The sequence below is a fragment of the Atractosteus spatula genome, chromosome 3, assembly GCF_055471065.1.
Source record: "Atractosteus spatula isolate fAtrSpa1 chromosome 3, fAtrSpa1.hap1, whole genome shotgun sequence".
Taxonomy (NCBI): Eukaryota; Metazoa; Chordata; class Actinopteri; order Semionotiformes; family Lepisosteidae; genus Atractosteus; species Atractosteus spatula.
The window spans coordinates 27,422,987-27,450,902 of NC_142708.1; the positions used below are offsets into that span (position 1 = coordinate 27,422,987).

The window sequence follows — 27,916 nt, forward strand, 5'->3', positions numbered from 1 at the left end:
TTCAGGGTTTTCTTCATTTTATTCCATATTATGTTAGTAAAGTGCTCACAAGTTTACAGAGTTTGTAAGCATGGAGGCTTTACATTTTACATCATGGAACCTATTGGGTCATACAAGGTAAAGCAAGGTAGTTATGAAATGACTCAATTGAAATAGTGAAGGTTTAGTAAAATTAGTTTACCACAGTACTTTACCGAACGACTAGACATGTCTGGTTAGACTTAGTACAAAGTGAAGCAAGTTGTTCATGTATTACTTAGCCAAAACCGTTGGAAATGACCAGTATGGGGTCTTGTATTGAACTATATGCACAAGTGAGAACAATACCAAAAAGTAAAAATTTTCACCTCAAAAAGTTATGAACCATATATGAATGGTAAAACAAATTAGCATACTTCTAATTTTTTCAAAACATTGTCTTTAAATATATCATACATTGCAGTATAAAATCATACAAGTGAACCTTTATTCTTTAAGCCAGCATTGAATCTGGCGTACACACTAAACGCTTAGAAGTACAACTTATCTCCAAAGTCAGTGTTCGGTTACTATACATTAGATAAAATTTTCATATTTTTACAAAGAAAGTGTTAAAATGAGATGAAAAACTTTTTACAGTAAATGGAAATTCAATGCAACACATCAGAACTGCCTTTTAAAAACATGATATGGCACAAAAAGTAAACTAGACGTGTTATAAAACACAAAATAGATCCAAGGAAACAAATGAACACTGACAAGTAATGCAGTTTATTCACTGTGTTTACTATGCGACTTAGCAGAATAATGAGCCGTCCCCCTAAAGAAACATTGCTATATACAGCACTGACAGGTGAGCACAGTCATGTCTATGGGTGGTAAATTACAATCACGGCTGGTTTGAGCATGCATACATTTCAAAACTATCCCACCAATCTTTTATAACAAAATTCCAACAAGATTAACAGGTACTATGGAAGCCAAAAGTCCACAGTTTTACTTCATTTTCTTTAAAAAAAATGTTGGCAAGGAGCTCAAAACATGTATTGGTAATTAAAATAAAAAGTAAAAAATGGAAGTGCTTATGGAATCCAACCTTTGTTTTTTTTGTGCTGCTGGATGAGAAGCACTTCTCTGAACACAACGGGGAGTGTCTGATGTGCAATGGAAAGTGGACATTAGAAATCTTCATTTCAGCAAGTTTTAGTTTTCAAACAGCCGGATCTTCACAACCAGTTATTAGATCATTTTACAGTAGAGAGAGTTTAGTGGATTTTCCATTTCAATTTAGCCTTTAACATAAAACTACATCCTAAAGGGCACGTGGTCGTTTAGGATTTATCTGCTTGCTGGCCTGTTCCTCCTCCTGGAGAGCTGCTCGGAATGATTTCACTTTATCTGTGAAGAAAAGGGTCCAAATTTAACAAGGCTTTCTGACCCAACAATTTCCATCTTGAAATGTCTGACAGTGTTAAATTCTCCTGTTACACATTTATTATTTTTTTAATGTATCAAACACTAAAATTAGTGTGGTGAAGTGATAAGAAAAAAGTGGGAAAAAAGTTCAATTGAGATTACCTCGGAGTTCTGTCAAGATGTCAATTTTTTGGTCCAGAATTTGTTCTAGTTGTGTGGCATAAGAGTCTACGTCATAATCCACTTCCTCAGTCATTTCCAAAAGTGCTTTTTCATCCTCCAGCCACCGTATAGACTCCTAGAGAGAAAGCAAATTCCATTATCTCTTAATGTGTGCTGTTTCAACTCATTTTAAATACAAATAGGTATGCCACTTACGACTTTAAATGACATGGTGCAAATTATTACTGTTGTCCATAAAACGATCAAATATTTAACAGGAATCACATTGCTACACAAAACTGTTATATGAAAAAAATTAAATACCAAATGACGTGTGGCAACACAGCTGGATTTTACCTGGAAAACAGCCCTGTGATCCTCCACCACCTGCTCCTCCATTTCCACCATCTGGGACACAGCCTCATGGAATGTGAACAGCTGGGGAGAGACCTCTTCCTCCTAAAGGAGCAGCCAGAATTCATCAAAGAACACAGTCAACACCCAAAATAACCTGTAGCCAAGTGAACATATTTGTTGTCCTTCTAAGAAAAATGCAGCCATGATGTCGAAGATATTACCCTGGTTTCTTTCAAGAAACAGCTGGATGAAATATTTGGTACCTCTAGCGCCTAAGTACTAAACAGGCTAGACTCTCTGTATGGCCTCTTCTTGTTTTCTTATATCCTTATGTTCTAGATTCTTTGACATCCAAGGTCTGTAAAATGTTGCTGTCGGAAAATAATGGAAATGGAAAGCAGTAACCATCTAGGTATTAGGGGTTAAAAAAAACTCACATTTTGTTCACAAAGAAGCTTTAGATCATCCCTCTGAGGAGAGCTGCCAACACCCCACTGAGCCTCCAAGGGATCTAGCTGATTGACAGCGTGAATATTGGGACGTCCTTCCATGACAGTACTCGGGTCGATAGTCAGTTCCTTCACTCTGTGACCACAGGACAGAAGCAGTTTACACAGTTTCCTCTCCTTTCTAACTGTGACGTAGTTATAGAATTTTTTGTTGATAAAGACCGAAGTAATGACACCATACATAATAATTCCACACTCCATAAAAATTCCACACTAAATATTTAGGATCAAGCTTCGAAAGCTTCAAAATGCACTGTTGAAGAAGCTGACGGATATTGTTACTCAAATGAAATAAATGTTATAAATGTCATGTATTTTCTATGATACTGGGGCTTCAAAAAACACCAGGACTTCTTTAGAAAAGCAAGATATGGTGACATTACATTCTTCACACCTATGTCTTACAATACGTCAAATTAAAAGTAAAGCTTGCCATGGGAAACTAGCAAGGAGAAAACAAAACACATTTGTACGGATACAAATGAAAGGATAAACAAATGCATGCTACACCTGGAATGGCAGACAGAAAATGAACAAAGTGCAGTTAAAAGATGTAACTGAAAGAAAAAAAAACTTAAGTATGAACGTCTAGAGGCGCTGCAGTCCATACCGCAGAAATTAAAATGAAAGGGAGAACAAAATAAGGTTCTGTGAAATGCGGAGAAGTAGACCTGCTGGGCGAAGTAGAAAAGTCATCATACTCATAGGCAGGAGAGAGCTCAGAGCGACTGCCGCCACCCTGGGAGAAGGGAATGTCTGAAGGACTTATTCCAAATTCCTTTACTCTGAAGTATTGAGATAAAGCAGTAAACAGAAAGGAAAGGTTCTGGTCAAAACAGATAACCACACAAGCACCTTCCCACAACACCTGTTCCGGGCAAAGAGACGCCCCAAGCACAGCCTTGTGTTAAAAAAATAGCAAAGTCACTAATGATCCACTGTGCACTGTTGAAGATTTCAAGAGTAACTCTGAAACTTCTAAATGCCTCCTGAATTGGTGTTTACTTTCCTGCTGTACTGCAACACAGCACAAATATACGTAATTAATCCACAGCCAGGTTTATGAGTTTTATTTCCATTTTAAAGGGCAATGGTTAAGGGACACAAAGGGGTACTAAAAATGGTTATGTACTGCAAAAATATTTTGACCACAAGTAGATTTTCTATGTTCTTCAAGGATGAATCACATAGAGCAAAGGGAGCAACCTTCACACTTCCATCCCGTGTAACGTGGGAGATCAACCCAACCAGTACTTAATAGCCTTAACAGATTGGTGGACAGTTAATTAAGTCCCTATAAGGAAAAAGCAATCGAATGTAATGGAATTGTCAAGGTTACCTTCCCTTCACACACAGGGACAGGATAAATGGGATCATTAACTGGGAGCTTAACACACCTGCATGCCAACCAGACTAATAACAGTCTGTAATTACAGGAAAGTGTTTTTGTTCTTTTTACTAGGTGGCTAGGGAGATTTCTGAAATATGTTCAAATCTAAGCTTTTGTTTTCAAAAGCTTTGCAACAATATTTTGAAAATTGCACCGATTCCACTCATTGCAAAATGAGATGCAAACATTCACCCACCTATTTGCATATCGCAGTGTGTTTAATGTGTTTTCACATGAAGCCATTCCAGGCGAGATGGTAGCAATCTGTATAGAAAATATGCAAGTTAATATATTCTCAATGACGATAAAAACTATGCAGACTTTTTTTTTAACCAAAAAAGAAATTCAAAGTCACAGTAAATATTATTTTCTAGTCATCACTGGGACAGACACACAATGAGAATCTAAAGACTCTTCCACAGAGACAAACTGTACACAAAATGATTCGATCTGAATTACGTGCTATGTGCCATGTCCACGTCTGAGGAAGACTGCACTGCCATCATGGTTAGAGTGCCTGTATAAACTCACCCTGTTATAATGACACTACTCGTTAAACTTACAGATTAGTTTCAAGACGGCTTGACTTACCATGCAAGTTCGAGAATTCTCCCCTATGAAGGAATCCCGTAGCACTTGGGTGAGTTTACTTGCTCTAAAAGGAGTGTGAGGTTTGTTGCGTCCCAAAGCTCTTATGCACTCCTGTCAAAACAAAGGTTAACAATTACACACAAAAAAATTGTAAACTTTGCAATGTTAACTAAATTAATAATAATACTAATAGAGCTAAATTGCAAAGTTAACAATGTAATGTAAACTATTATTTGGAATGGCCTATTCCCATTTGATTAACCTTGCATTTGCTCATTAAAGCTTAGCACTACTGCTGAATACTGATTTGGCAGTCAGATGTTCTTGCCATCAAACTCCATTTTATACCTTTGAGATTTTGTACCAGCATATCAAATGCAGCACAGAGAATCACACATAATCCAGCCAGTCCCACTGGTGGAGACAACTTACACTGGACACCAAAATATCCCCTGGGCATTTGTACCCCTCGTAATGTTACTTATTTTTGTTCAGCCCCTAGGATTCTTCATCACAGACAGGAATTGGCACAGCCTGATTTTTTCACAACCTCTGACCACTGAGCTATAGGATGTGTCCTGCCCTGCAAGCAGACACTTGTGTCGACTGAACTCTTGTCCAAAACATATAGATTACAGTCAGTAAAAATTAGCAGTAGGGAAAAAAGGATTGCCTGTACAAATTTCACAGAAATTCTTTAATATTTAAAAAAATCTGGGCATATTTCAAAAGCGATAACTCAATAAAATGTTCAGATTTTTTAAGGTGGATGTTTCACAGAGTCTATTTTGTATATGTCACCTCTGGAACTGAACCTGCAGCTTAAGTTATCCCAGCAATATGACATCTTACATACCTTCAGTGCCAAAAGGCTTTTGTTAATTTCAGCACCTTCCAGGCGGGTTTGCCTGTCTGCACTTGAGGTGTCTGCTCCCCTTTCATTTCCAGCCAGATCTATCAGAGAAAACTTGCCGTGCATCTTGCCTTTCCTCCGCAAGATAATCTGAAATACTGCATGGCTTCTTGAGGAGTGAGCATTAGCAGATGTCTGCCCGGATGTCCTGTGGAAGAACATTCGAAGAACGATTACACCTCAAGACAAAAGCAAAGCAACGGGCAGTAAAAAATAAGCTTCAGCCTGAAACTGAAGTTTGATCAAATCTAATGGAAAAGGTGCCTGTTTAAAACTACAAATCCCTCACAAAAATTCAAATTTCAAGTCCATCGAATATTACACGTTTCAGTAAATATTGCAGTAAACTTATTCTAATGTATTTTTTTTCATTACCTGCAAACAACAGACTAAAGAAACGTTCACGGGTTTCGGAGTGGCTTTTCATAAAACATACAACATGCCAGAACCATGAATTTACACACAAAGAACGACATATTCACAGCGTGAAATTATGGAAAAGACTTTCTGAAAACAGATTCTCTGCATTAATGAAATGACTGCAAAGGTTACATTAAACAACTATTAAAGTAGCTATCTATTAAACTTCACATCAAAAAAAGTAAAACGCTGAAATTAGCTTTCAGAAATATAAACCCTAAGTGTCATGTTAACAGTATTAAATATCCTAAAAGATTCATATGCTAATATGAGTTGGTGTCACAGAGACGAATCATCAAGAAAACTCGCCACCAAGCACTTAATCCTCATGGAGTTTTACACAGCTTTACAAGTCTGTTTAGTATGTAGTATCTACAAGCCTTTTCTAAAAACCATTTTTAAAAAATTAAGGTACAGAGCATACGTAATGTAGCAGCCTAGACATAAAACTCTAGTCATACCTGCAGCTGTTTCCTATTTCAATGAGTTTTAATACGTCCTCGGTACATTTCACCTCTCGTTCTTGCAGTCCCACCACCTGAACCTGCTGTTTTCCATCCTCCAGAACTCGGAGTTTGGTTTTCCGGTTCAGCAAATCAAAAACCTTCAAAGTTAAACACAGAAGAAAAACTTAAGCACCAGCAATCCAAGAGCTAGCATCAAATGCAAACATGCCAATCATTTTCTTGATTTAGAAACACATTCACAAATGAATCTTATAAAATAAAAACAGCGTCACTAAATATACTGTATCTAAGGCCCAACATTGATTCATGTTCTTTCAAATTATTTCTCAAAGCATCTAAGGAAATACATTATCAATTAATATTCATAGTATAGCCCCAAAAACATGCAGAGTCACTCTACACTAAATTCTGCAACAATGATTATTGTACTTCAGCTTTCTTTATGGATGGGAAAGAAGGGGAACAGAATTTTGTGAACAAGTATTCCATTCCCTTCAGAATAAATTGAATTTAATCAAATTCTCTTACTTACTAATATTGTTTTTTTTTCTTTTTTATCCTTAGGTGTTGACTACGCATACGAACCATAAAATACTGTGGCATGATCTTGTGTAGAAGTGCCATTATGCAGTCATGTCCACACTGTCTCTCCTACTTCACCTAATGCAAATGTTAATTGAAAAAATCTGGGTCTAAATAGGGAAAGGTTTTGCAATTGCTGTAAAATAGCAATGTCCAGCATACAAAGGAGACTCATATTAGGAAAAAAATACTATCACTTGCCTTTCCACTGTATATTTCAAAAAATGTTGCGTACACTTGAAGATCTAACTTCTTGTAGTTCGGTTTCTTGAGCATCAGAAATACATCTCGCGCTGCAAAAACATTAAAGCTTAGTTAAGCACCAGTAAACAAAATCTGAACTCGGTTTTCTTCGGCGTTCAAGTTGTACTTACCTGCAAGTGCATATATTCCTTTAGAACAATCCTGATTCTTTCCTGAAAAATCACCACCCATTGTCTGAAAAAGAGAAAGTCTGTCATGAGACATCGCAAACCCAGTTATTTTTTCTCAAACATATAACCAGGAGTATTCCCAACACTTAATGACTGATAATTGGCAAATATCAATACAATTCAAAGATTGATAAAGGAGTTTGTCCAGGAACATTTTAGAAAACTATATGATTCAAAACATGAAATAAGAGTTTTGAAGTATCACGGTGGTCAAAACAATCACAAAACAACAATGAATACAAATATTTCATGTCAATGTTAGTATTTACATCATAACAAAATATACTAAAGGCATTTACTGCCAATAATTATAGCCAGCTATATAAATATAAACATAGCCAGCAGCCATATCACCCTGCAACTCACAACAGGCAACCCACTGAAGTTCAGCAGGTGTACTGACTAAACTCATCTGGATGGGAGACTCCTAGGAAAGCTAAGGTTGCTGCTGGAAGAGGTGTTATTGGGACCTACAGTCTGTGTAAAACCGAGGTCCTGATTATTAATATTATTATTATTAAGGAAGAAAACTATCAAAACATAAATTGGTATAAACCAAAAACTCACATGTGTCTTCCCACTCCCAGTCTGTCCATAAGCAAAACACGTTGCCATTCCTTTCTCAAAAATAGTTTCCACAAGAGGTCTGGCTGTAAACCTGCAAAAAAAACAGGAAATATAGAATCAACATGAAAAAGACACTCAAACCCTACCTTAATACAGTTCTCAAAACCCCTTGTTGTCTTATGTGTAAAATGATGCAGTTCATTCCCATTATACAGGATATTTTGTAATACCGTACCGTCTCATACAAGTCTGCTTTTAAAAAAGCATTTGCCTCTTTGGAACTTAAAATCGTGAATTAAAATACCTGTAAACCATTTCATTTGTAGTGGTATCATCAAAGGCGTAGTCAAAGCGGAATGTTTGGTTTTCCAAATATCTTGTTAAATCCACCTTCTGTTTCGGTTCATGAACCATTACAACATCTTTACTGGGAATAGTGATGACATCAAGATCCTTCAAGGTCATTTCTGAAATTGTGTACAGGATAATACTGACTTGGTTACATACTAGAAGAAGTCATTAAGGGATTTGAAAGAGGTTATTTTAAAGTCCCTTATGTTTTAGAAATAGCAATATCTTCTGACAATAAACAGCAAGATCAGAAAACCTGTTGTATCCTCAGTAAGACAGATTTTTATATTACAATGTATAGCAACATCTACATAGTACATTCACTTCTACAAATTAATAGTGTACTTTTGACAGATCTATAGTTAATGCTGCATATACTGTATGTACAGGGGACACCAAAGGTCTACACACCCTTATTGAATTTTCAGCTTTTTTTAAGTAAAGGCTGAAATCAAGACAAATCATGTCAGACCTTTTTCCACCTTTAATAAGATCTTGTAACCAATGATATTTAATTGAAAAACAAATGGATCATTTTTAGGAAAAAAAATAAAATAAAAAGCTTTCAATGCCTTGGTTAGGCCCTCCACTGGCCTGAATTTTTATACAAGTGAAAATGTTAACTCTTTTTAATAGAGGGATAAAAAAGAATAAATCAGCTCACCCTTCTTATTAAGTGGACGTTTCCTTACACATACACATATCCTGTGCTCTTCAATCTAAAAAACAGGGATATTGATTTTACAAGGAATGAGCATGTGAACATGTTTAGAAAATGTGAATTTAATTTTAAAATGAGTGCTGGTGTTTATGCATCTGTATCTAGGTTTTTTCAAACAACTTTAATTTTCCATGTAATGTTTTACCTTAAATAAAAATAGTAGATTTAAGAAAATGTCCTTAACGTGAAATTAAAATATCCCGACAAGGCACCATTGTCATTGAATAGTGAAAAGTTAGAAAGGACGTTCTTACCAGATCAGCAGTTGTTAATGGTCTATAATCAAGGCTCGCCCGGAAATCTCTGATCATGTACATTATTTCATAGTTTGGATTTGTAGCATCAACTTCCTACAGGAAAGCAATTAAAATGTAATAAAAAATTACAACATAGCAGTTCAACAGGGCTACATATGGGGATCAAACTCAATAAAAGAAACAGGCAGCAGTTTAAACTGTCTCCAAACTGCCATAACACAAACCTAAGGCGTTAATCCAAAACCAGCCAATGTCTCATGTCTTTTACAGGACAATTACATTAAAAAAATTTCGGCATAGAACAGATACAAAGAAAAAACATTTTTTTTTTTCTTACTAAAGCTCAAAGGTTCAGGTGTATTTGGGAATTCTAGAAGTGTACATCAAAACAGTTCTACATACTCTCTACCTAATAGGAAAAAAAATACCTATGCCCTAGTTCCCTAAAAAATAGAGGTTTACATATAAATGCAAGCATAGATTTTAATTCCACTTTTTACAGCAAAGGTAGGATAAATGTGAAGAAATACTTAAACTGTACATTGAAACTATGGCAAACATAGAAAAACATTTCTGAAATACAAATTTACTTAATTTACACGTCACAGATTTTAAAGTGCTATAAAAAAACGCTGCAAAAGTTTAGAAATTTTAGGCAGAGCAACTGGATAACACGATAAAGTCTCAATGTGTAAAAATCTTCAAACCCTATATTGCCAATTTGAACCACAACCACAATTTACAGCAAGCAAAATCCCCTCCCTGAAAATATCTTAAAATCTAACACTTTTAATAACAGAAAATGTACCTGTGCTCTTTTCTCTCTCAGTTCTTGTTGCTGTAACCGTCTTCTTTCTCTTTTTTCTTGCAGTTTTTCTACCTCCTTGACACAGTTTGATTTTCTGCGAGCTAAAAAACAAACATTCCACTGAATTATGATAAAATGGCTTCTTTTTAGATTCAGGACATCTTTACGTAAAGCATCATCAGATATGTGTCTGGCAAACTATTTAAAAGCCCACTTGTTCTCTGTGCCAGACAGGACTGCCTCAAGATATGTGTTCTTCAGCGAGAACAAGCATTCTTCCCCTTACACAGCCACACTGAAACAGGACCCTTTAACCTGTTCAAACAAATGACAAGTTACCATTTTGACCAGCCTGCAAATTAACAAAAGAGCTGACAGGTTTTAATGTGATGCATGGACATTGTAAACAGAAACAACGAAAAAGAAACAAAAATCAGATTTAAAAAAAATCAGTGTAATTATTAAAAAATACTAAACACTACTAACTCCCTCTTAATCGCTACTTAAATACACAAAAAAATGTAGCTTATTTTTAATTTAATAATTTACTCTTGCCTAATTACTTGAGAAAGTAATTGCAGAGTTTGACTAGAAGTTAAGAGACTTTACTGTTATAAATACAGCTCTCAATTTTAAATTTAAAATACTCCAGAAAAGTACCAATTAAGTTTTTATTTAAACAAATTCTTCTACAATCTAGAAGAAAACAGAAAAAGGCAAAGTTACACTTAAAAAACAAATGTTTAATTTCTATCCACCTACCAGGTCTAGAGCTAGTTTTAAAACAGTGTAATAGTAATCCCAATTATTATGAGAGGAACCGCAGATTCTGACATTTAGTTACTGTACCTGGTTGGGAAGTCAGTGTTGACTTCCCTACATGAGTAGTAAGAGAATCATCTCATGACAGCGTTTTGTCAAGTCTGAGGGCCAAGTGTCCATTTGAAAACAAGAACACACACACATATATATATAAAAACGGACACCGATGAAAAGGAGGCCATTCAATCAATCTAGCTTCGTTGGTTTCTAAGAACTAGTCCCACAAGGAACCCATCCAGCTGTCTGTTTAAAGAAGCCAGGGAATCCTAATGTGGCACCCAGTGCTTTCTCTCCTTCCGGTCTCTTTAAAGAAACACGTGTCCGGGAGAAAATCTGCACCAATAGTAAAATGCAGCGGACTTGTTAAATCAAAAGCTTGGCACAGATTTCTGATATTCCTGATTCAATGATGAAACACATGTCTGAACCAGTTTTGAAACTAAATGTAAGTAACTAAGCACAAATAAATACATTATCGTGGGAATGAGTTATTCAGACATCCTCATATTTACACACACATGTACTATTTTCACATGGATTCAAATGCACTTTAATGCTATAGCTATATTCAAACTACAAAGTGTTTAACCATAAAAGATTAAAAAGATTATTCTCCCAATCCTATTTTACAAATCCTTATTGTAATTTTGTACGCTGCTTTACTCCGGTACTATGGCAATTTCCCTTTAAATCATAAGCTTTTACTGAGAGAGAAAATAAATATATAGACCATTACAATTTAGCAAATAGTCACACACTGAGACTAAGCTGTAATTCATGTATTGTTTGGCTAAAGCAAGATCTAAAAAGGGAAGCTACATTATGCAACTGAGCCTGCTCAGCCCATGTAGATATTACTGGTGGAACTTCAAAGTGCCGTCAAATGGATTGCTATGAACAATTTCACCAAAGGAGATAAAGAAAGCATTTGACTACTGTTCCTATTCTCCCCAACCTGAAAAAAAACTGAAAAACAAATACTACCAACAGTTATAACATGGTTTGACACCCTGAAAGAGAAATGTATACATACAAGGAAGACCAAATTCCTTTTTTGCTTGTTGAGCTGGCGAAATATCTGTAATACTACCATTCTGCTGCTGCAGCTGCTGTTGTTGCTGCGACTGCTGTTGCTGCTGTTGTGCTGCAGGCTGCGGTGCTTGTTCTGGAAGCTGACTGGGCCGTGCTCGAGCAGACCCAACTGCAAAGCAAAATAAAGGCACGAGTGGACCGGTAAGTGCATATGTTCATGAAGGCACAACACACAACAAGACATATGTGCACAAAACTCTTTTGTTTCAGCAGCAAAATATTCTTGTGGGGTCCTCAAAAGTGTTCGCTGAGGCCTAATAACAGTAGGAAGGCATCTACAGTGCTATCCAAATATATTTTGAGCCTTCCTATGGTCATATTTTGTGAACTTAAAAAAGAAATACGCATAAACATTCTTTAACTATAATATTTTATTTGAAACCATAAATGTCAGTAAAAACTATAAAGATCTGTCGACTGCATAACTATTCAGATCCGTGGATTCAATATCTGGTGGACCTTGACATATGGACATATGGATAACATCAGTCATTGTGATCACACGAGCTCTGTAGATGCGGGCAAAGTCAGTCTGGAATACACATTTCCCAGCAGCTAGGAAGTGAGCATTGAGCTTTCCTTCCAAGGGAATGAGTGCATCCACACTGTGAAAACCCTTCACTGCTGGTATCCAAGCACTCAGGGCTGTAGAGTCCTGTAAGATGGTGCTACATGTGCTATTGTCCATTTGTCAAGAATATGGTGACAAATTATTCATTTGACAATAACACATTTCTTCACTGCTCAATAGCTTATTGCCTGTGCTCTCTGAACCACTGGACCCGCAAGCGTGCTGATCAGTAACTACTCAGCAACTAACCTGTTTTGCCTTGCAATCTAAACTGATGCACAGATATCATGATCCTGGAGAATGTACATCTGCCCATCGTTACCCTTTGATGATGATATCATTTCCTCAATTCCATGCTGACATCAGATTAGACATTGCTGCTCATGAAACATCTGCATGGTGTGCTGTTGGGTTTCTGAAGTTCCTACCAAATGTTCCTCAACAGTCAACCCTCTTTCAAAGCCACTGAGGACTCTTCTTGCAGCCAAGCTAGCCAGAACTATAGGCAAGGCCTATCCAGCATTTTTATATATGACCATAAGCATGCTGGGATATTACCTGCTTAATTAACCCACAAGCAACAAGTGAAGAAAGCCCTTGCTTTCTATTGTTGTCTCTCAAGTTACCCATAAGTTTGAATACCCATTTTTTCTTACTATTTAATTCCTTTATTTTTTTCCTTTGAATGATTGGAGCAAGTTGAATATATAAAAGTTTAAGTAGGGAGCCGTGTCAGCACGTGGAGGCTGCAAAGGAACAGGTAAATGCTTATTCCACGCTGAAAGGGAAAGAAAAGAGACAACGTTTCGGCTGTGGAGCCACACACCTGAAGAAGGCTCCGCAGTGGAAATGGTGCATCCCTTTTCTTTCCCTTTCAGCGTGGAATAAACATTTACCTGGTCCTATATAAAAGTATTGATACTAAAATATCATAACTGCAAACTTTAAAGCAAATAAATGTGAAAATTGTGCAAGCGTCTGAATACTTTCGTAAAGCCCTGTACTTAAATATGCATTCATCTTATATTATTTTTTACACATATTTAGTGATTTTCTGGACACTCCACTCAAAGAGTTTTACCACCATTGACTGGTGCCAATTTATATATGGAGGTTATTAGGAGGCCGTGATCGGTAAAGGCTAATGGGAAATTTGGCCAGGACGCCGGGGTAACACCCCAACTCCCTACGCTCTGGGATTTGTAATGACCTTGAAGACTCAGGACCACGGTTTTACATGTCATCAGAAGGATGGCATCTGTTTGTTTTTTTTACAGTACAGTGTCCCCATCACAATACTGGAGCATAAGGGCCCACACAGACCACAGAGTGAGCGTCCCCTTACTGGTCCCACTAACACCTCTTCCAGCAGCAACCTTAGATTTTGCAGAAGGTCTCCCATCCCGGTACTGACCAGGGTCACACCTGCTGAGCTTCAGTGGGCTGCCAGTTGTGAGTTGCAGGGTGATATAGATGCTGGTTGTTTTGTAGTAGTATTATTTAAATGCTCAAAATCAAAATATGGCTCTATATCAGCACAGTCATGAAGCCTATAAAATTAAAATGACATAATGAACTAAGTAGTTCTGCAAAACTTTACCTCTGTTATCTCTGGAAGGTGTTTCATTTTTAGTGGGTGCTAATGTTCTTCGATTCTGTAAATAAAAGTTTAGAAAAATAAAAGTGGCACCATTAATAGCTTTTCAGGACATAAAAAAACATTAAGGATACTGTTCCCTTCAAAAAGTATAATGAAATATGAACAACAAACATCAAATAACATAAATGTATACAGATAAGATAATGTTTCCTTCTTTAAAAATGTAACTATCATTACATAAAAAAAGAACAACAAAAATGAAAGAAAAAGACATAAAAGCTGCAGAAAAGAGTGTTTCCTACAATGAAGTATTATGTAGACCCAGCTAAACCAAAACACTGTGAATAGTCATAAATGTATACAGCCGTAAAAGCAGTCTATCAATTTTAAAGAAGTGCAAGATTATCCTTTACTGTCTTCTTCACTGTCTTAAACTTTTCAAAGGCCATCTTAGACATCTCTGCCACTAAACACAAGGAAATATGCTGTAGGCCATCATGCAAGACACAAACCTTTGCTATCTTGTTAACTTTCACAGAGCTTGGCGTTGGTGGAGGTGGCGTTTCAGGACTAGGAGCAATGTCTTCATCAGGGGCGATGTCAGGGTTAAGTGCAAATATACTCTCCAAGTCAATCTATTAAAAGATCCCATTTTAAACAAATCATTCTTGTGAATTCAAATCGCTGCTTTATCATTTTATAATCTTTTCACCAGAGATTCCTAAATCCACTCTTGAAGAGCCACCATCCAGCAGGTATTTTCGATGTTTTCAGATCAGTTTCATAAGGCCTCAAGAAAAGTCTTAAACTGGTTTATTACTTATGGTTTAAACCTGACAAATGAAGTCAAACCTTCTCCACTGCTCTAAGATCTGCAGAACATTTACCACCTTATAGAAACCTGGAATGTGACCCTTGTTAACACAAACTGGTGACTCCATAGAAAGAATAATCCACTGCAAAACATCTATCTGCTTTGCCCAAACACAATTAATACCAAAGCTGATTATCAAACTGCCTGTTTTATTTTCCTCAGTGTGCATTTTCTAAATAATATGTCAGGAACATGGCTGAATACTATTAAACAAAGGATAGGTAGCTATCCATTACCCATTGCATCCTTACCAAAATATCATATTGCACACATTTGTACAAAAAAGCTTTATGAAACTGTTCATCGGGGCAAATACTGAAACATACCTCTTTTCCTTTAGTGTCGCCATTCTCTATCCATTCAACCGTGACACTTTCATTGTCTTCATTCAAGGATGTGACCATAGCCTGATGTATTCGTCCTGAAAAAAGAAATACAAATACTTTCTCACGTGTTTGCATTGTAAAAAGATCAGAGTTACACAATGTAAAACTCTACCAATGTAATAAACTACCTTCATCTGAGTGCCAGGATTAGCGTTCACAAACACTTTATTTAGTCATGAAAAAATGTGACTGATGTAATAAATGCATTCACCAATGAGAACAAGGTTATAATAATGTGGCAGTTTTATTTAAACACTTGTCTGTGTCTTACTGCTACTGCATTTCAGCACTTTATTTCAACGAGATGTACAGCAAGAGACTGTTTTCCTTCTAATTTCAGAAAGATTTGTATGCACTCTCTCCTCTATTAACCAATTTTCATTTATGAATTTAAAATTAAAGAAAATACTTACAAACATTTTAAATGATGAAGTCGACAGACTAAACAATGTGCAAGTTTATCTGATTTCTGTAGGGACTAAGTTTTCCAAAGGGTATCCTTTTTGAATGTTGAAAGAGCAATACATAATCAGCATCTGTGTCTGCTAAACACCAAACAGATGGATGATGCTGATTAAGAACCAGGAACACACTGAAGCAGCAATTCATGTCAAACAAGGCTAAACTGCAATACAGTAGTGTTTTTCTGATTTGAACATATTAAAGTTCCCTCAAAACACTAGTTGTATTGCATATTACATACATACAAAGTGATACCACTGGTTACATCTAAAAAATATTCACAATTTTGTAAAGTTTAAAAGGCCAGAGGAACAGAATAAGTTATCATTTCAGTTTGACATAGATTAGTGAATTGGTTATTTCAAAGAGACAATATTTATACATTTAGAAAATGTTATATGGTTTTCAAGAACTAACAAAATGCTCAACCAATAAGAAATTGCACAAGAATATCTACTTACAGAGTGCTGATTGTATCTCTTGTTTCAACCCCCCCCCCCCCCCGTATACATGTAAATTTCTATAACTGCATTGCTGGTTATTAAGGACTGATGCATCTGCTCTAGGATTGTCTCTGACGTTTGAAGAGCTTTTATGCTGTGATTGCATTTCATTTTCTGAAATTTTTTTTTTTTGTCTGGGTCATTCAATTAAAAAAAATCACATTTTCTCACAAGAAAGCTATAAATCATTTCTCATATTAAAAATGGGAAAGCTACTTGGTGATCTACTGTTTAAAAAAGTACCCTGCAGTTTATTTTAACTGTATACCAATAAAAACACTGATATATTATAAGCATGTTAAAAAAAAGCTTACAGTTAGAGCTTAATTTTTTGGTATTAATAGATTTGCATATGAATAAGCATTGCAAAGGTTTATATAATGATCTTCACTATGTTCTCCCGTGCTTTAAAATCGTAGACCACCTAAGGCTTCTTGTGCAAATATATCCCTATGTGTATGTGAACAATTCAAAACAAGAAAGGTTTGGAATTCCTTATGTGGCTCAGCCAGTTAAAACATGCACACTCCACAGAGGTGGAGCACTGTGATCCAGACACTGTGCTCCTAGTCTGAGTCAGTCAGCTTGTGATATGGCCAGGATTCCCAAAGTGGTGCTGCACAATTCACTCAGCTCTGCCAGGAGCAGATTTTGGATTAGAGAACCAAAGCTTCTTGGCTTTCAGCAGCAAAACTTTCAGAAGACTTGCGTGACTTCACAGCACCTGTAGGCTAGTTATGGCCATGAGTGAAAGAGGCAACTCTCTTCCAATCAGCACCAAATTTCCTGTCTGAGCTTCTCTGAACGTCCTCCTTCTCCCAGGATGGGTATTTAAGGATGCAGTGACAACATTAGTACATTAATACATTAGTTACAGGATCAGGAAATGAAAGAATGCAGTATTTTTGGAGATAGAATCCTACTATACTTAAAACAATGTAGCCATATTATGTGCATTTAAATCTATTGTGCAATACAACAAAATTCAGCATCAATCTGCATCTATACGAATGAAACCAATACTATAACAGTGGATTTGGGGGTAAATCACAAATTATTGACGGACACTGTGCTAAATCAGGTTATGTTAACTTCAGTTTATAAAAAGAAATGACCCGTTGTTTGCAGCAATCTAATTTTTTCGATTCCTGCATGCAAGCATTTAATATTTCAATTTGGCCTTTGAAAGAAAAAATCTGTCATACAATATGACAGATTTCCAAATTCCCAAGCAAAAACAAAAACACTCACAAAGTACACAAAATTATCCCTAAAGGTCTTACATCGGAGTTCTCTTACTCTTATCTCTTGTCAGCTACTGCCACATCGAAATCCACAATTGTACTTCATGAGAAATGATTGTCAACAGAAAAACTGTAGGCATAAAAAACATTTATCTCAGCATTCTTGGAATCTGAAATTGTTTCATTTACTTCTACAAAAAATTCCAAACCTTGCCAAAGCTACAGACTCTGTAAAGTCACACACTCTACTGTATGGTTAACAAAATGCTCTAACCAACAATTTACCTACAGAAAACTAAGAGACATTATGAAGTTTATCAAAACAACACCAGTACTTCTTAACACAAAATAAAATTGCTTTCTCATAAATATACTTCACTAATCATTTCATTCTTTTAAAAATTTAATGGTGAATGCACCATTTACAGTTTTCATAAGCCTTGCTATATTTGGGGTTTTCTTAAAAAGCATCAGCATCAAAGCTAAGCTACAAAACGAGTGAACTTTTCCAATGCAAGCTGGAAGTATTCTTGTTTTAATTTTTTATGTAACAACTCAACGGCGACCCTCACCAGGAGAAGAAGAGTGAAAATGGATGGATACAACAACTCATAAGTTTGAAGTCCTGCCTTCTGAAAGTTGTAATTCATGTCTGTCCACTGCGCAGCTACTGTAAGCTTCTTGATAACACGAGTGACACACCAGATGTCCACATACTGTATCAGTGTTAAGACACCAGGAAGATAAATGACCATCTTCAAGCAGCATCTGCATGCATCTTCGAAAGGCACTGTGCAGCTCTAGAAGTGGAGGTCCAGATACAAACCTGCTGCTTGGTGGCATCTAAAACGAGATGGCTGAATAGTTGGAATGTTTATTTGACCTCAGATCCTCACAATTTCAGTTCTTTGGACGTTTAAGCACTCAAAGCAACACTTCCCCCCCCCCCCCCCACCAAGTCCTGCGTCTCTTTAATTTATCCACCTTTAAAAATCCAGGTTAAACTCATACCTTGAGATGGCAGATAAAATCTGTGGCATTGAAATATTGCCTCCACGCAACATTCGTGCAGCACATTGTGAGCAATCAGCTGCCCAACTGTTATTTTCAGACACTTTAAAAGAATTCCAAACTACACTCCCATTTTGAGACATCCATTGCAGATGCTGATCACATGCTGATCAGCAAGTACTCACAGTTTATGCATCTCAATACTGAGGGTATCTCAGGGTGTTTGCCCCTGAGACAGTAAAGATTTTGAAATCCTAGCTTTCTCCAGCAAACTCCCTTCGAAACTGCTCAAGTCTAGCAGTACCTAATTAATCCACAACAACTGGTGGACCCCAGTTGGCAAATGGCATTAGACTGCACATGAACCAGCATTAACGCCAAATCTCCAAGGATTCATACTGCTTCCCAACAGCAGCCCTCAGCCGGGGTCGCGAGATGATTTGGCTACTAATTTACAAAACATTGAAGTATGCAAAAGGGATATTTTGCATCTGAAGAAGCAGGCTAGTGTGCCGTCTCTGATGCTCTCTTAATACTATTAAGGAGTTGCACCAGAACCCCCAAATTACTGATTAGTTCAACAAGTAGAGACACTTGCTCAGAGCAAAGGTTATACTGTGCAGGCTATGCTCTCGGGTGTTGCCTTTCCAAACCTGGGCTTAGTCTTCAGGTGACTGTATCCAGGATTCCCAAAACAGCTGTGGACAACTGGAGAGCAGCCTGGACTGCGTGCATTTGAGACGTACCAGACACTTGTAGTGTCATCAGAGAGGGACGCACCACTGCGCTCATCTCCGTGACACTGTGGACCTCTCAGTATCCTTCAGCTGTGCCAGCATATGGGTTTGAAGCAGCATGCAGAAATAATCAACAATTGAGGTACCAAACTGGAGGTATACCAGGAGCAAACCAACTGTTGATTCCTCATTGGAAAACAAACCAAAACCTTCTCCATACCTCGACAGCAGTGCTTCCCAAACTGCGTCCCACCCTGTGGAAATGGGAGCTTTGTGTAACTCCCCCCAGAAACAACAATTATTAAGCAGTTATGTTCTCTATGTTCAGAGGTCATATTTTAAATTCGGGACCCTATATAAAGCATGTTATATTTATGTACAGCGTTTTATACCCACAGATTTTTCAGCTGTGGCAGTTGAGATCCTGAATTTAAAGAGCATACGAGAATATCAAATTCTCATAAATGGTAGCATTTATTCCAGCAAAATCCTCTGGGGCATGTTCTTAACAAAATACTATACTATTCAAAATCACTGTTCGTATATAGATGATGCACTAGCAAGAAGCTAAGAATAGTAAAATTAACTTGTCAGCCATATTGCTGTTTGACCTCTAATAACTTTCTAGAACAAATGTCAGAAGTATGTATCCATCAGTAACCCAATACTTTCCCTGCATCTTGCTTCAAATTGGATGTTGTAAATGAGCTACACGGCAACAAATGACACAATGAACTACCTGGGGAAATGTCAGGAACTGAACAGCTGTAAAAACTAGATAATTTAAAGAGATCATCAGGATGCATGAATTGTCCCTATTCTTTCAATAAAGGATTAAACTTTTGGGCATTCAAGTATTCACATTAATACACCCATTCATAGATTGCATTCTCTCTCTCTTAAGGGTTTCATGACGACAGTCTTGGGCACATGCCAGCTATTTCAATCTCCCCCATCCTACCAATATTAAACCCATCAAATAAGCAAGGCATCCTGGTTACACTCATTCAATCTATCAAATTTTAGACATTACCATTTTTCTTTTATTATTCAGCATTATCCTATAGAACTTTCATAAAAAATAGTCCACCAACATCAGCCAGGCAAATGTTATTTCTAAATTAACACTAGGTCACAAGTTTATTTTTTACCACTAGTGTAAAAGTGCAAAAATCAGACCAGCTTTGTCTTCAAATTTGTGCGCTATAAGCGGTACTGCTGTCGCATTCTAATGTTGAAACTAATTTTGGTGCATTATCTAAAAAACGTTTTTCAGTAAACTAAGTTTGATTTTTAACATTATCTAAAGGTGTGATGCAGCAGACGCTTGTCAACACTCATTTTTTTGTAAGATTTTGAATGAAAACAACAAAAATGTAAAAGCAAACAGCACAGAAAAACTAGCTTCTAGTTCCTAATTTGTGCTCAGATGAACACTTTATCACCACTCTCCCTTGGAAGCCATCGTAGATATATACTCCTCTCATACCTGCATGGAAAACAAACCAAGATGCACCTGGATGACATCCGCACAATAGGCCGAAATAGTGGACTTAGCAGGCTTGAGTCCATTGTTACTAGGCTGTCTAAAGGCTTATCAGGCAGTCGGCATCCAAGGATTTTGATGCTTTGTTTTTAAAATGCATTGGTTCCCCATTGGGAAAACAGTGCCCACAAACACATCACATTTTACCAGACCACTACCTTACTTAAGTATGTTTGTATAATATCGTTTATGTTAAGCAAACGGTGATTTCTACATTAAACAAAGCTAACCACTCAATTGGTGAAGCCGTTTCTCACTAGTGCCTGACCTACATTGTAGGGGGGCTTTGAGCACATAATGATCGCTGTGCAGCACCCAGGAGTGGCTTCACTTCAGCAGTGGATGAAGTGGGTCCCCTCCTTTAATGTAAAACCTTTTACATAAAACAATGTTAATGAATCCATGAAAAAGCCAATCAAATTGAATGGACCGTTCATTTTGTTCATCATAATGCACGGACTACTCACTGCATCAAGACGAAAACTCGGCTTTTATTTGAACATTGGCTTGGCACACCTCTAGTATTTTCAGATTCAAGATGGCACGGCCGTCTCGTTAATCAGCTTCCACACAAGAGACCTAAACGTGTGCAGGGCGGAATTGGTGTCACTTATTCGTTTTACCGGTTACTAGTCACCCCTACTATTTTATAACAGAAAGGCAACTCCAGTCCAGAAAAAAAAAATCAAAAACCTTTCTGATTTTCATTCCAGCTGAACTCTCTCTAAACTTTTTGTTTGCTCCAGTAGTCAAAATTCATATTCGTTTCCTCTCTAAAACGACTGATTTAAAGAGAGCTATAAAACCTTAAATGTTGCATCTCTCCACTACCATAACTGGCTACAGCTCCTAAATTATAACAATTTACCAGAAACTCCAAGAGAAAAATCAGTTATTTGTAATTGATTATCAAGGCAAAAGAAAATTAAAATTAATAGTACTTTCAGGCCTCCTAAAACTGCAGTAGGGTATTTATAAAAGTCTCTGCAGGTTCTGGGGTTTCATTTAAAAAACAGTGTGTGTTACATTAACTAGAGATTAGGTTCTTAAAAATAGTTAGTGCTTAAAATTAAAGATGCCACCCTTCGCACAGTTCAAACACAGTCTGGCAGTGTCTGTTATTCAGCGAATCAAAAGCCAGAAAATCCTCTTCCAGACAAGGTTTGAAAAAGTGTGACAGTGACCCATTTCTCCTGCAACACATTCTAAATAATGTTAAGAATAAACAGCCTCATACCCATGGGGTTTCATTAATTTGGTTAGTAACAATTTTTAACATAAGCCCACACGAGTGTAGGATCAAAACATATTCAAAGAAACATTTTAACGGCTTTCTCCCGCTTTATGTCATTACGTTTTGTTTCCTTACATTTATACTAGCAATGTGCAAATCAGGATAATGCTCTATGGTAACCATATGACATATCTGGACTTCAAAGGAAAACTACATCAGTTAATTCAGTAAAAAACAGGAGTCTAAACTTCAGGTCAGTACAAGCATTTGTTTAAAAGATTCTCACTTAGTACTTGAGTGTGTTTAATTTAATCTAGTTGTCTTGCAGAACAGGAGTCACCAACCTTGGACTTGGAAGCCGCAATCCAGCAGGTATGTATGAATCAAATCTTTAAATTTGAAAGACTTGGAACAACAGTGATCAGTTAAGCAGCTGATTTTTGTTAAATTATGTAATATACAGATCTGGAACAAAAATCTCAACATTCTTTGGACTACAATACCCCTTAACTGAAGGAATTGCTTAACTGATGAATAAAAGTGCAAGTGCTCCCAATCTTCAGAAACAGCCGGGTTAGGGTGACCTATGAAATACACTGGACTGGAGCCCTCTAGGAACAGTCTGAGACCCCTGGGGCAGACTGACAGACAGGGAAATTCAGATGTAATGCTGACTGGATGGAGGCATGGAACGCAGGAGAACTTATATGTCTAAGTAATGTTGTAATACTGTATTCCATTTCTAACAACAGCTGTATCTAACAAATATTCATGGGTGTGCCGTGCTTTATTAAAAACAGGCCGGATTATCCAACAAGGCAGGGTGCAGTCAGGGCTCAATTAACCCTCTGTCTAGTGTACTAGTAAAAACACAGTCAAGCCTCATAAGGTAGGTTACTTTTTTTTAGGATATATCGGCCAGAAATCTGCATACTGTTTTCAAACCTTCTCCAGCCTGGATGACTACAACACGAGCTCATGAGGACCTAATTCAAGAGCTCAAATCCTGAAATGCCTTGGTTTTGCACTGACAAAACCAAGCCAGTGAGCTCCTTTTGAATCAGCAGTGAGACACAAAGTGTAAACTACAGGGAAGTGTGTTTAAAATGACAAAGAAGTACCTCTGGGTCTCAAAGGGTTTGTGCCGGCATCTGAAACAAGCCATGCTATTGAAGGTGACATCCTGACCTCTTTTAAGAAACAGCTAGAGCAGGCACGGACAACTCCAGGTCCGGATCCTGCAAGTTCCACAGATGTTTTCCAAACGGCAACAGATCAAGGACAAAGAAATAGGGGACCGGTTTTATTATACAAATAATGAGTTCAATAGTGATTCAGATCAGCAGTGGAAATAAAAAAAGTGACCCTGAAACCGTTGAAGACAGGAGTGGCCCAATTTCAATTAAATTAGCAAACAAATGGGCTAGATGGAGAAAAGTAATGTCCTGCTCTCATGTGTAACCCTTCTTATGTACTTAACAGACATGATCTCCTCTAAAACAGGATTAAACTGATAACAGGCAAGAGAGAAATCATTATTTCGTGGATACAGCTGATAACCACACAACAAAATTACTTCAAAGTTAGTATCTCTGGCAGAAGAATGCACACTTCTTTAATGCATGCAATAGTCAAGGCCTACTCAGTTAATAAACAACATGAGCAGAATGAACAAAGAAATAACCAATGTAAAGGCCTAGCGACACATTTACAATTAACATGACTGCTTCACTTAAAAGGACCAGCAAAAACAAAGCTGCTACAAAAATGACACAAAAAAGAGATAGACGGTCAACAGGCAAAGCTATTTTTGAACAGATGTATTTGGTCTCTTAAGCTGTGGCACTTAAAGTTATCAAAAAAAGACTAGCTGTACAACAGATATTACTATTCTTTAAGGAATTTAGTATGTTTGCATTTGAAAATGACCAGCAATTATTAAGGTCATAACAGTGGTGTCAATTTGTGTTCAGAATTTTTTTCCTCTCCTACCCAGCTGATTCCAGTGCTACAGTGCAAGGATTAAAATATTTCACAACCCCTGTTCTAAGTAGTAATGCAAAAAAAAAAGCCTGAGAGTGTCTTTATTAAAGAGTCTATTTATGTTAAATTACATTCAATGCATAGCGCCGAATGCAAACACTTCTAATATCAACAGAGCATAAAAAAGTAAAACAATACTGTCATCTGCTTTACAACATGGAGATGATATGAAAATGGAAAACTTTCCTGCATTGATAATAGACCAAATCAAATGAGGTTTTATTAAAAGCAACACACTTGTGTCATTACACTAATAATACTCTACTCCACTGCCCATTTGGATGCACGAGCCTTGGAGACTGTTCACAGGAAAGCAATGCAAATCCACTGCTAACAGACATAACATATGACAGCCTAAAAACAGGACCTGCGAGGCTCGTGTGTCAGCAGGCTTTCAACCCAGCTTAGTTCATACAACCTAAATCAGCTCATAATTAGCTTAAGTGGACCGATTTAACAATTTGTCCCAGCTGCTGAGGTGCTGTTGCTTTACACTTACTTTGAAGACAACGGTCATTCAGGAACGGGTCAGCACAACCCCGGCTGAAATGTTTTAATTGACACCCCTTTGAAAGAAGGCAAGCTCAGGGACGCCTCGTAAAGAAAGGTGCTTCAGAATGCCCTGACATTAACAAGGACTCTGTCCCAGAATCCGATGGGAAGAATGAAAAAAGTTCACAATTGAAATGCAAAGAAACTTTCTGGAGTGCTGGTAGTAAAAACTCTCGGATTGGTTTAGAAGAAATCAGATACTACACCTCTTCTTCTTTTAGGCTTTTAGGCTTTAGCATGAGATATACTCTCCTGAGAGCTAATACAATTGACTAGCATAATAAGCCTAGATAGTCCAGATGGCCTCCGCCAATTTTTAGGTTTCTTATGGCCCTTTCATGTGGTTTTAGGTTGTTTAGGTTGACTTCATATTGCTCTAAAATATCAGATAAGTCGTTCTCTGTATTCGCAAACAACAGGGCAAATTTTCTGTTAAGCCACAGAAACAGAAGCACCTGACTTATTTACATGCTTTCTTCTTTACCTGAAATGCAAGGTCTGGAATGTCTGTATTGTGTTTTGGTGCTGTGACATCTCCAGATGGATGTTTGTAATCTGAAACCTTGCATCCCCGATTTATACAGTTAACTCCAATTACACAAGAGCTACTCATGCAATATGGCAAATGAGGGACAAGATCTGAATGCATTCGAGTTTAGCTGAACTTCTCTAAAGGGCATCTTAAACAACTGCTTCAACATGGATGGTAATAAGGCATCTTAATTTAGATATGGTTTATTATTTGTGTAAAGACAATTGTTTGGAGTACTTAAAGTTTTGTCAATTATTCTTATTCATTCTTTCTCCACTATTTCAGCTGATCCAGTGACACCCATTTAGGCCTACATAATCCCGTGATCTCAAAGAACTGTGAAGAAAATCAGCTCTTGTGAGGTTGGTTCCTTATTCACTGCTCAAATCTGAATATGTTTAGATATTATACAACTACCAATTCAATCCGCTATGACAGAAATGTATAGCTCCCTGTTAAATGTTTCTTGAAAAACCAACATAAAAGGTGTCTTTCCTTTCAATATACACAATTCGCTCCGTCAAATATATAATTGGGATGGTAATGAGCAGGAAAACAACAGTCCTTAGATAAGTACGTAAACTTCTCACCAAACTCCGACAATACAGACATCGGCTGGATTTATGCAATTCCTACATTTAAAATGATAATGAAATAACGTATCTAATAATATTAAAAAATTAAACAAAGCGCATCAGAGTCAAGGTGGTGTCTGTGTGTAGTTTATTGTGTTTAATTAAGAACACGAAACTTACAAAAATAAAATCTTAAACAGGTTATAATTCCGTCATCGTTTTATTTTTGAAAGAAATACACCGCCGTGTTTCACGCCCAGCACACAAACCATGCTTTTGCAGCACTGAGCTGCCGAATACTGAACCTTTTCTAATCACGCCCGGCAAACCAGCCGGCACATGCGCACTCGCCCCTCCGAGCCACTTGCCTAAAACTGTCCAGCGTTAACAAGCATTTCTGCAATATCTAGGGACAAGATTAACAATACATGAGCACCCGCACAAAACTGAAATCAATTGCGAGAGAAAAACAAATTAGTGGAAAACTGACAGAACCTACAGTTTGGCTTCGTACTGATTCACTGCATAGTTATGAGTTTCTGCCTGCGAGTTCCTGTCTGAAGACAATCTGAAACTGTCGGCAAATATTCACTAACATACTAACATATTGCCCGACTTCATTTTTTGTGACCTGCGTTTTTTTTTCTTATTCCACAGAAATACAGCATGAAATACGGGATTTGATTTTATCTATCCTTAGTAGATTTCTTCACATCAGTCCGAAACGGTAAAATTGCAACCTTTCTGGTCTAGAGCAAAATAAATGTGTCGCTTTTGTGTTGATATTTTAGATACTTTTGTAACAAGTCAAATGTCAAAACTGCGGTTCCCAATCAAGTGACGTCAGGTTCATGCGAGATCAGGGCGTTTATATGACAAAAACCCCACATCGGCGCCGGCCGAACTAACCTGGTTGAATTTCTTGAATCTAAAATGTGTAAAATGCGGATTTTACAAACAGGGGAGTAAAGGAGAAATCCTGAAGAATACTGCATCCCCCGCCCAAGGCCACTGCACCCGCGTCTGCCAGCGTCAACGGTTGCTGTTCACTACCAGCAACACAAAGATACTCCAACAACTCCCAATGAAAAATCAATCCAAAAAACCTGACATGACCGATCATCACAGACCACTTACCATCGCTTCGTTTTATCTCCACGTAAATGCCGATGACGATCTTGCCGAAATTAGCCGCCATGCTTCATGGGTGAAGGATATTAAATGCGGTGTTAATGCACTGTTTTTATTTGAAACAGACCTTGCTGGTTTAACGCTGCTGAAAACCGGGAGGAGGTCAGTAACAGAAGCAACCGGGAGATGGAGGAAAAAATGGCAGAAGGACGCCTGCGCACAGTGCTCGCCCTACAGCCCGTCACGGCACAGCGCAACAAGGTCCTTAAAGGGGAGGGCCGGGAAAAATCTGTCGGCAAAACTTAATCCACTGCGTTCTCTTGACCATCTTTGGGGGATTCAACTTCAGAAAAACTGGTGCATTTACACCTCTACATTTTACCTTGTAAAATTACATAATGTTTTATAATAGAATTGCGAAGAGTGTACCACAGCATGTCATGAATCGCAATTACTGTTAAATTCTGTATATCGCTTTCAGAAGGATGTAGCTTTAATAGTTTTAACCTTGATTTTGATGGGGAAGTCCATTTCATTTGTACTGTTGTAAACAGAATGCACTGAATAAAAGTGGTTGGGTGGAATTCGGTAACTCTTCGATAAAATATAAGGACCTTTTAAAAAGACAGTGTAGTGCTGTTAAAAACTATAACTGTAGATATTGTTCTCATTAGCTATGAAACATGACACCAAAAGTTCCTGTGTCTTTTGAATAGCAGTTGTAGATCTGTTCTTCTCTTCTTGATTTATGAGTAATTTGGGTTGGAGGTTTCTGGTGAGGGTACTATGGTGACCTATGACTATGATTAGCATTGCTGGGTCTTTGAGTTCAATTCCAGACCTGTGGTGCTGTGTTGTCGAGTTTGTATGTTCTCATGGGTTTTATTTGAGTACTCTGGGTTCATCCCACAGTCCAAAGGCATACTGGTATGTAAACTGGCTTCTGGGGTTACTGTCCCTGCTGTGAGAGTGATTGTGAGTGTGTGTTTTTGTCTGTGTCTACCCAGTGATGGACTGGCAGCCTGTGTGGATGTATCCCACCTTGTGCCCTTAGCTATCTGCGATAGGCTCTGGTTC

At 37.4% G+C, this 27,916-nt stretch overlaps 1 protein-coding gene across 5 annotated transcripts; it reads right to left on the reverse strand.

Moving 5' to 3' along the window:
• kif2a (kinesin family member 2a) lies at window positions 1–27,063 on the reverse strand. 5 transcript variants are annotated; one of them, XM_088910437.1, is made up of 21 exons: window positions 26,846–27,063; window positions 15,210–15,304; window positions 14,522–14,644; window positions 14,010–14,064; window positions 11,837–11,947; window positions 9,925–10,025; window positions 9,114–9,209; window positions 8,803–8,857; window positions 8,092–8,254; window positions 7,788–7,878; window positions 7,161–7,224; window positions 6,988–7,079; window positions 6,199–6,341; window positions 5,261–5,465; window positions 4,405–4,515; window positions 4,010–4,077; window positions 3,125–3,208; window positions 2,352–2,499; window positions 1,915–2,016; window positions 1,558–1,693; window positions 1–1,377 (listed from the first exon to the last, which is right to left on the reverse strand). In XM_088910437.1, the coding sequence occupies exons 1-21, from the start codon at window positions 26,904–26,906 to the stop codon at window positions 1,292–1,294; spliced, it is 2,190 nt and encodes a 729-aa protein (XP_088766563.1). In that variant the 5' UTR covers window positions 26,907–27,063; the 3' UTR covers window positions 1–1,291. The 5 variants fall into 5 exon arrangements, with proteins under 5 accessions (XP_088766563.1, XP_088766562.1, XP_088766561.1 ...); XM_088910436.1 differs by having other exon boundaries at window positions 3,095–3,208; XM_088910435.1 differs by having other exon boundaries at window positions 3,095–3,208; window positions 11,780–11,947.
• Window positions 27,064–27,916: the final 853 nt, after the last annotated feature.

Coding starts and splice junctions, on each gene's coding strand:
- kif2a (XM_088910435.1), bottom strand. CDS start 26,906: ATGGCGGCTAATTTCGGCAAGATCGTCATCGGCATTTACGTGGAGATA. Junction 10,026..11,779: donor AAAGGAATTTGGTCTTCCTT/GTATGTATACAT, acceptor TTTGTTTTTTAG/CTCGCAGAAAATCAAACTGT. Junction 4,516..5,260: donor AAAGCCTTTTGGCACTGAAG/GTATGTAAGATG, acceptor TTGTTTTGACAG/GAGTGCATAAGAGCTTTGGG.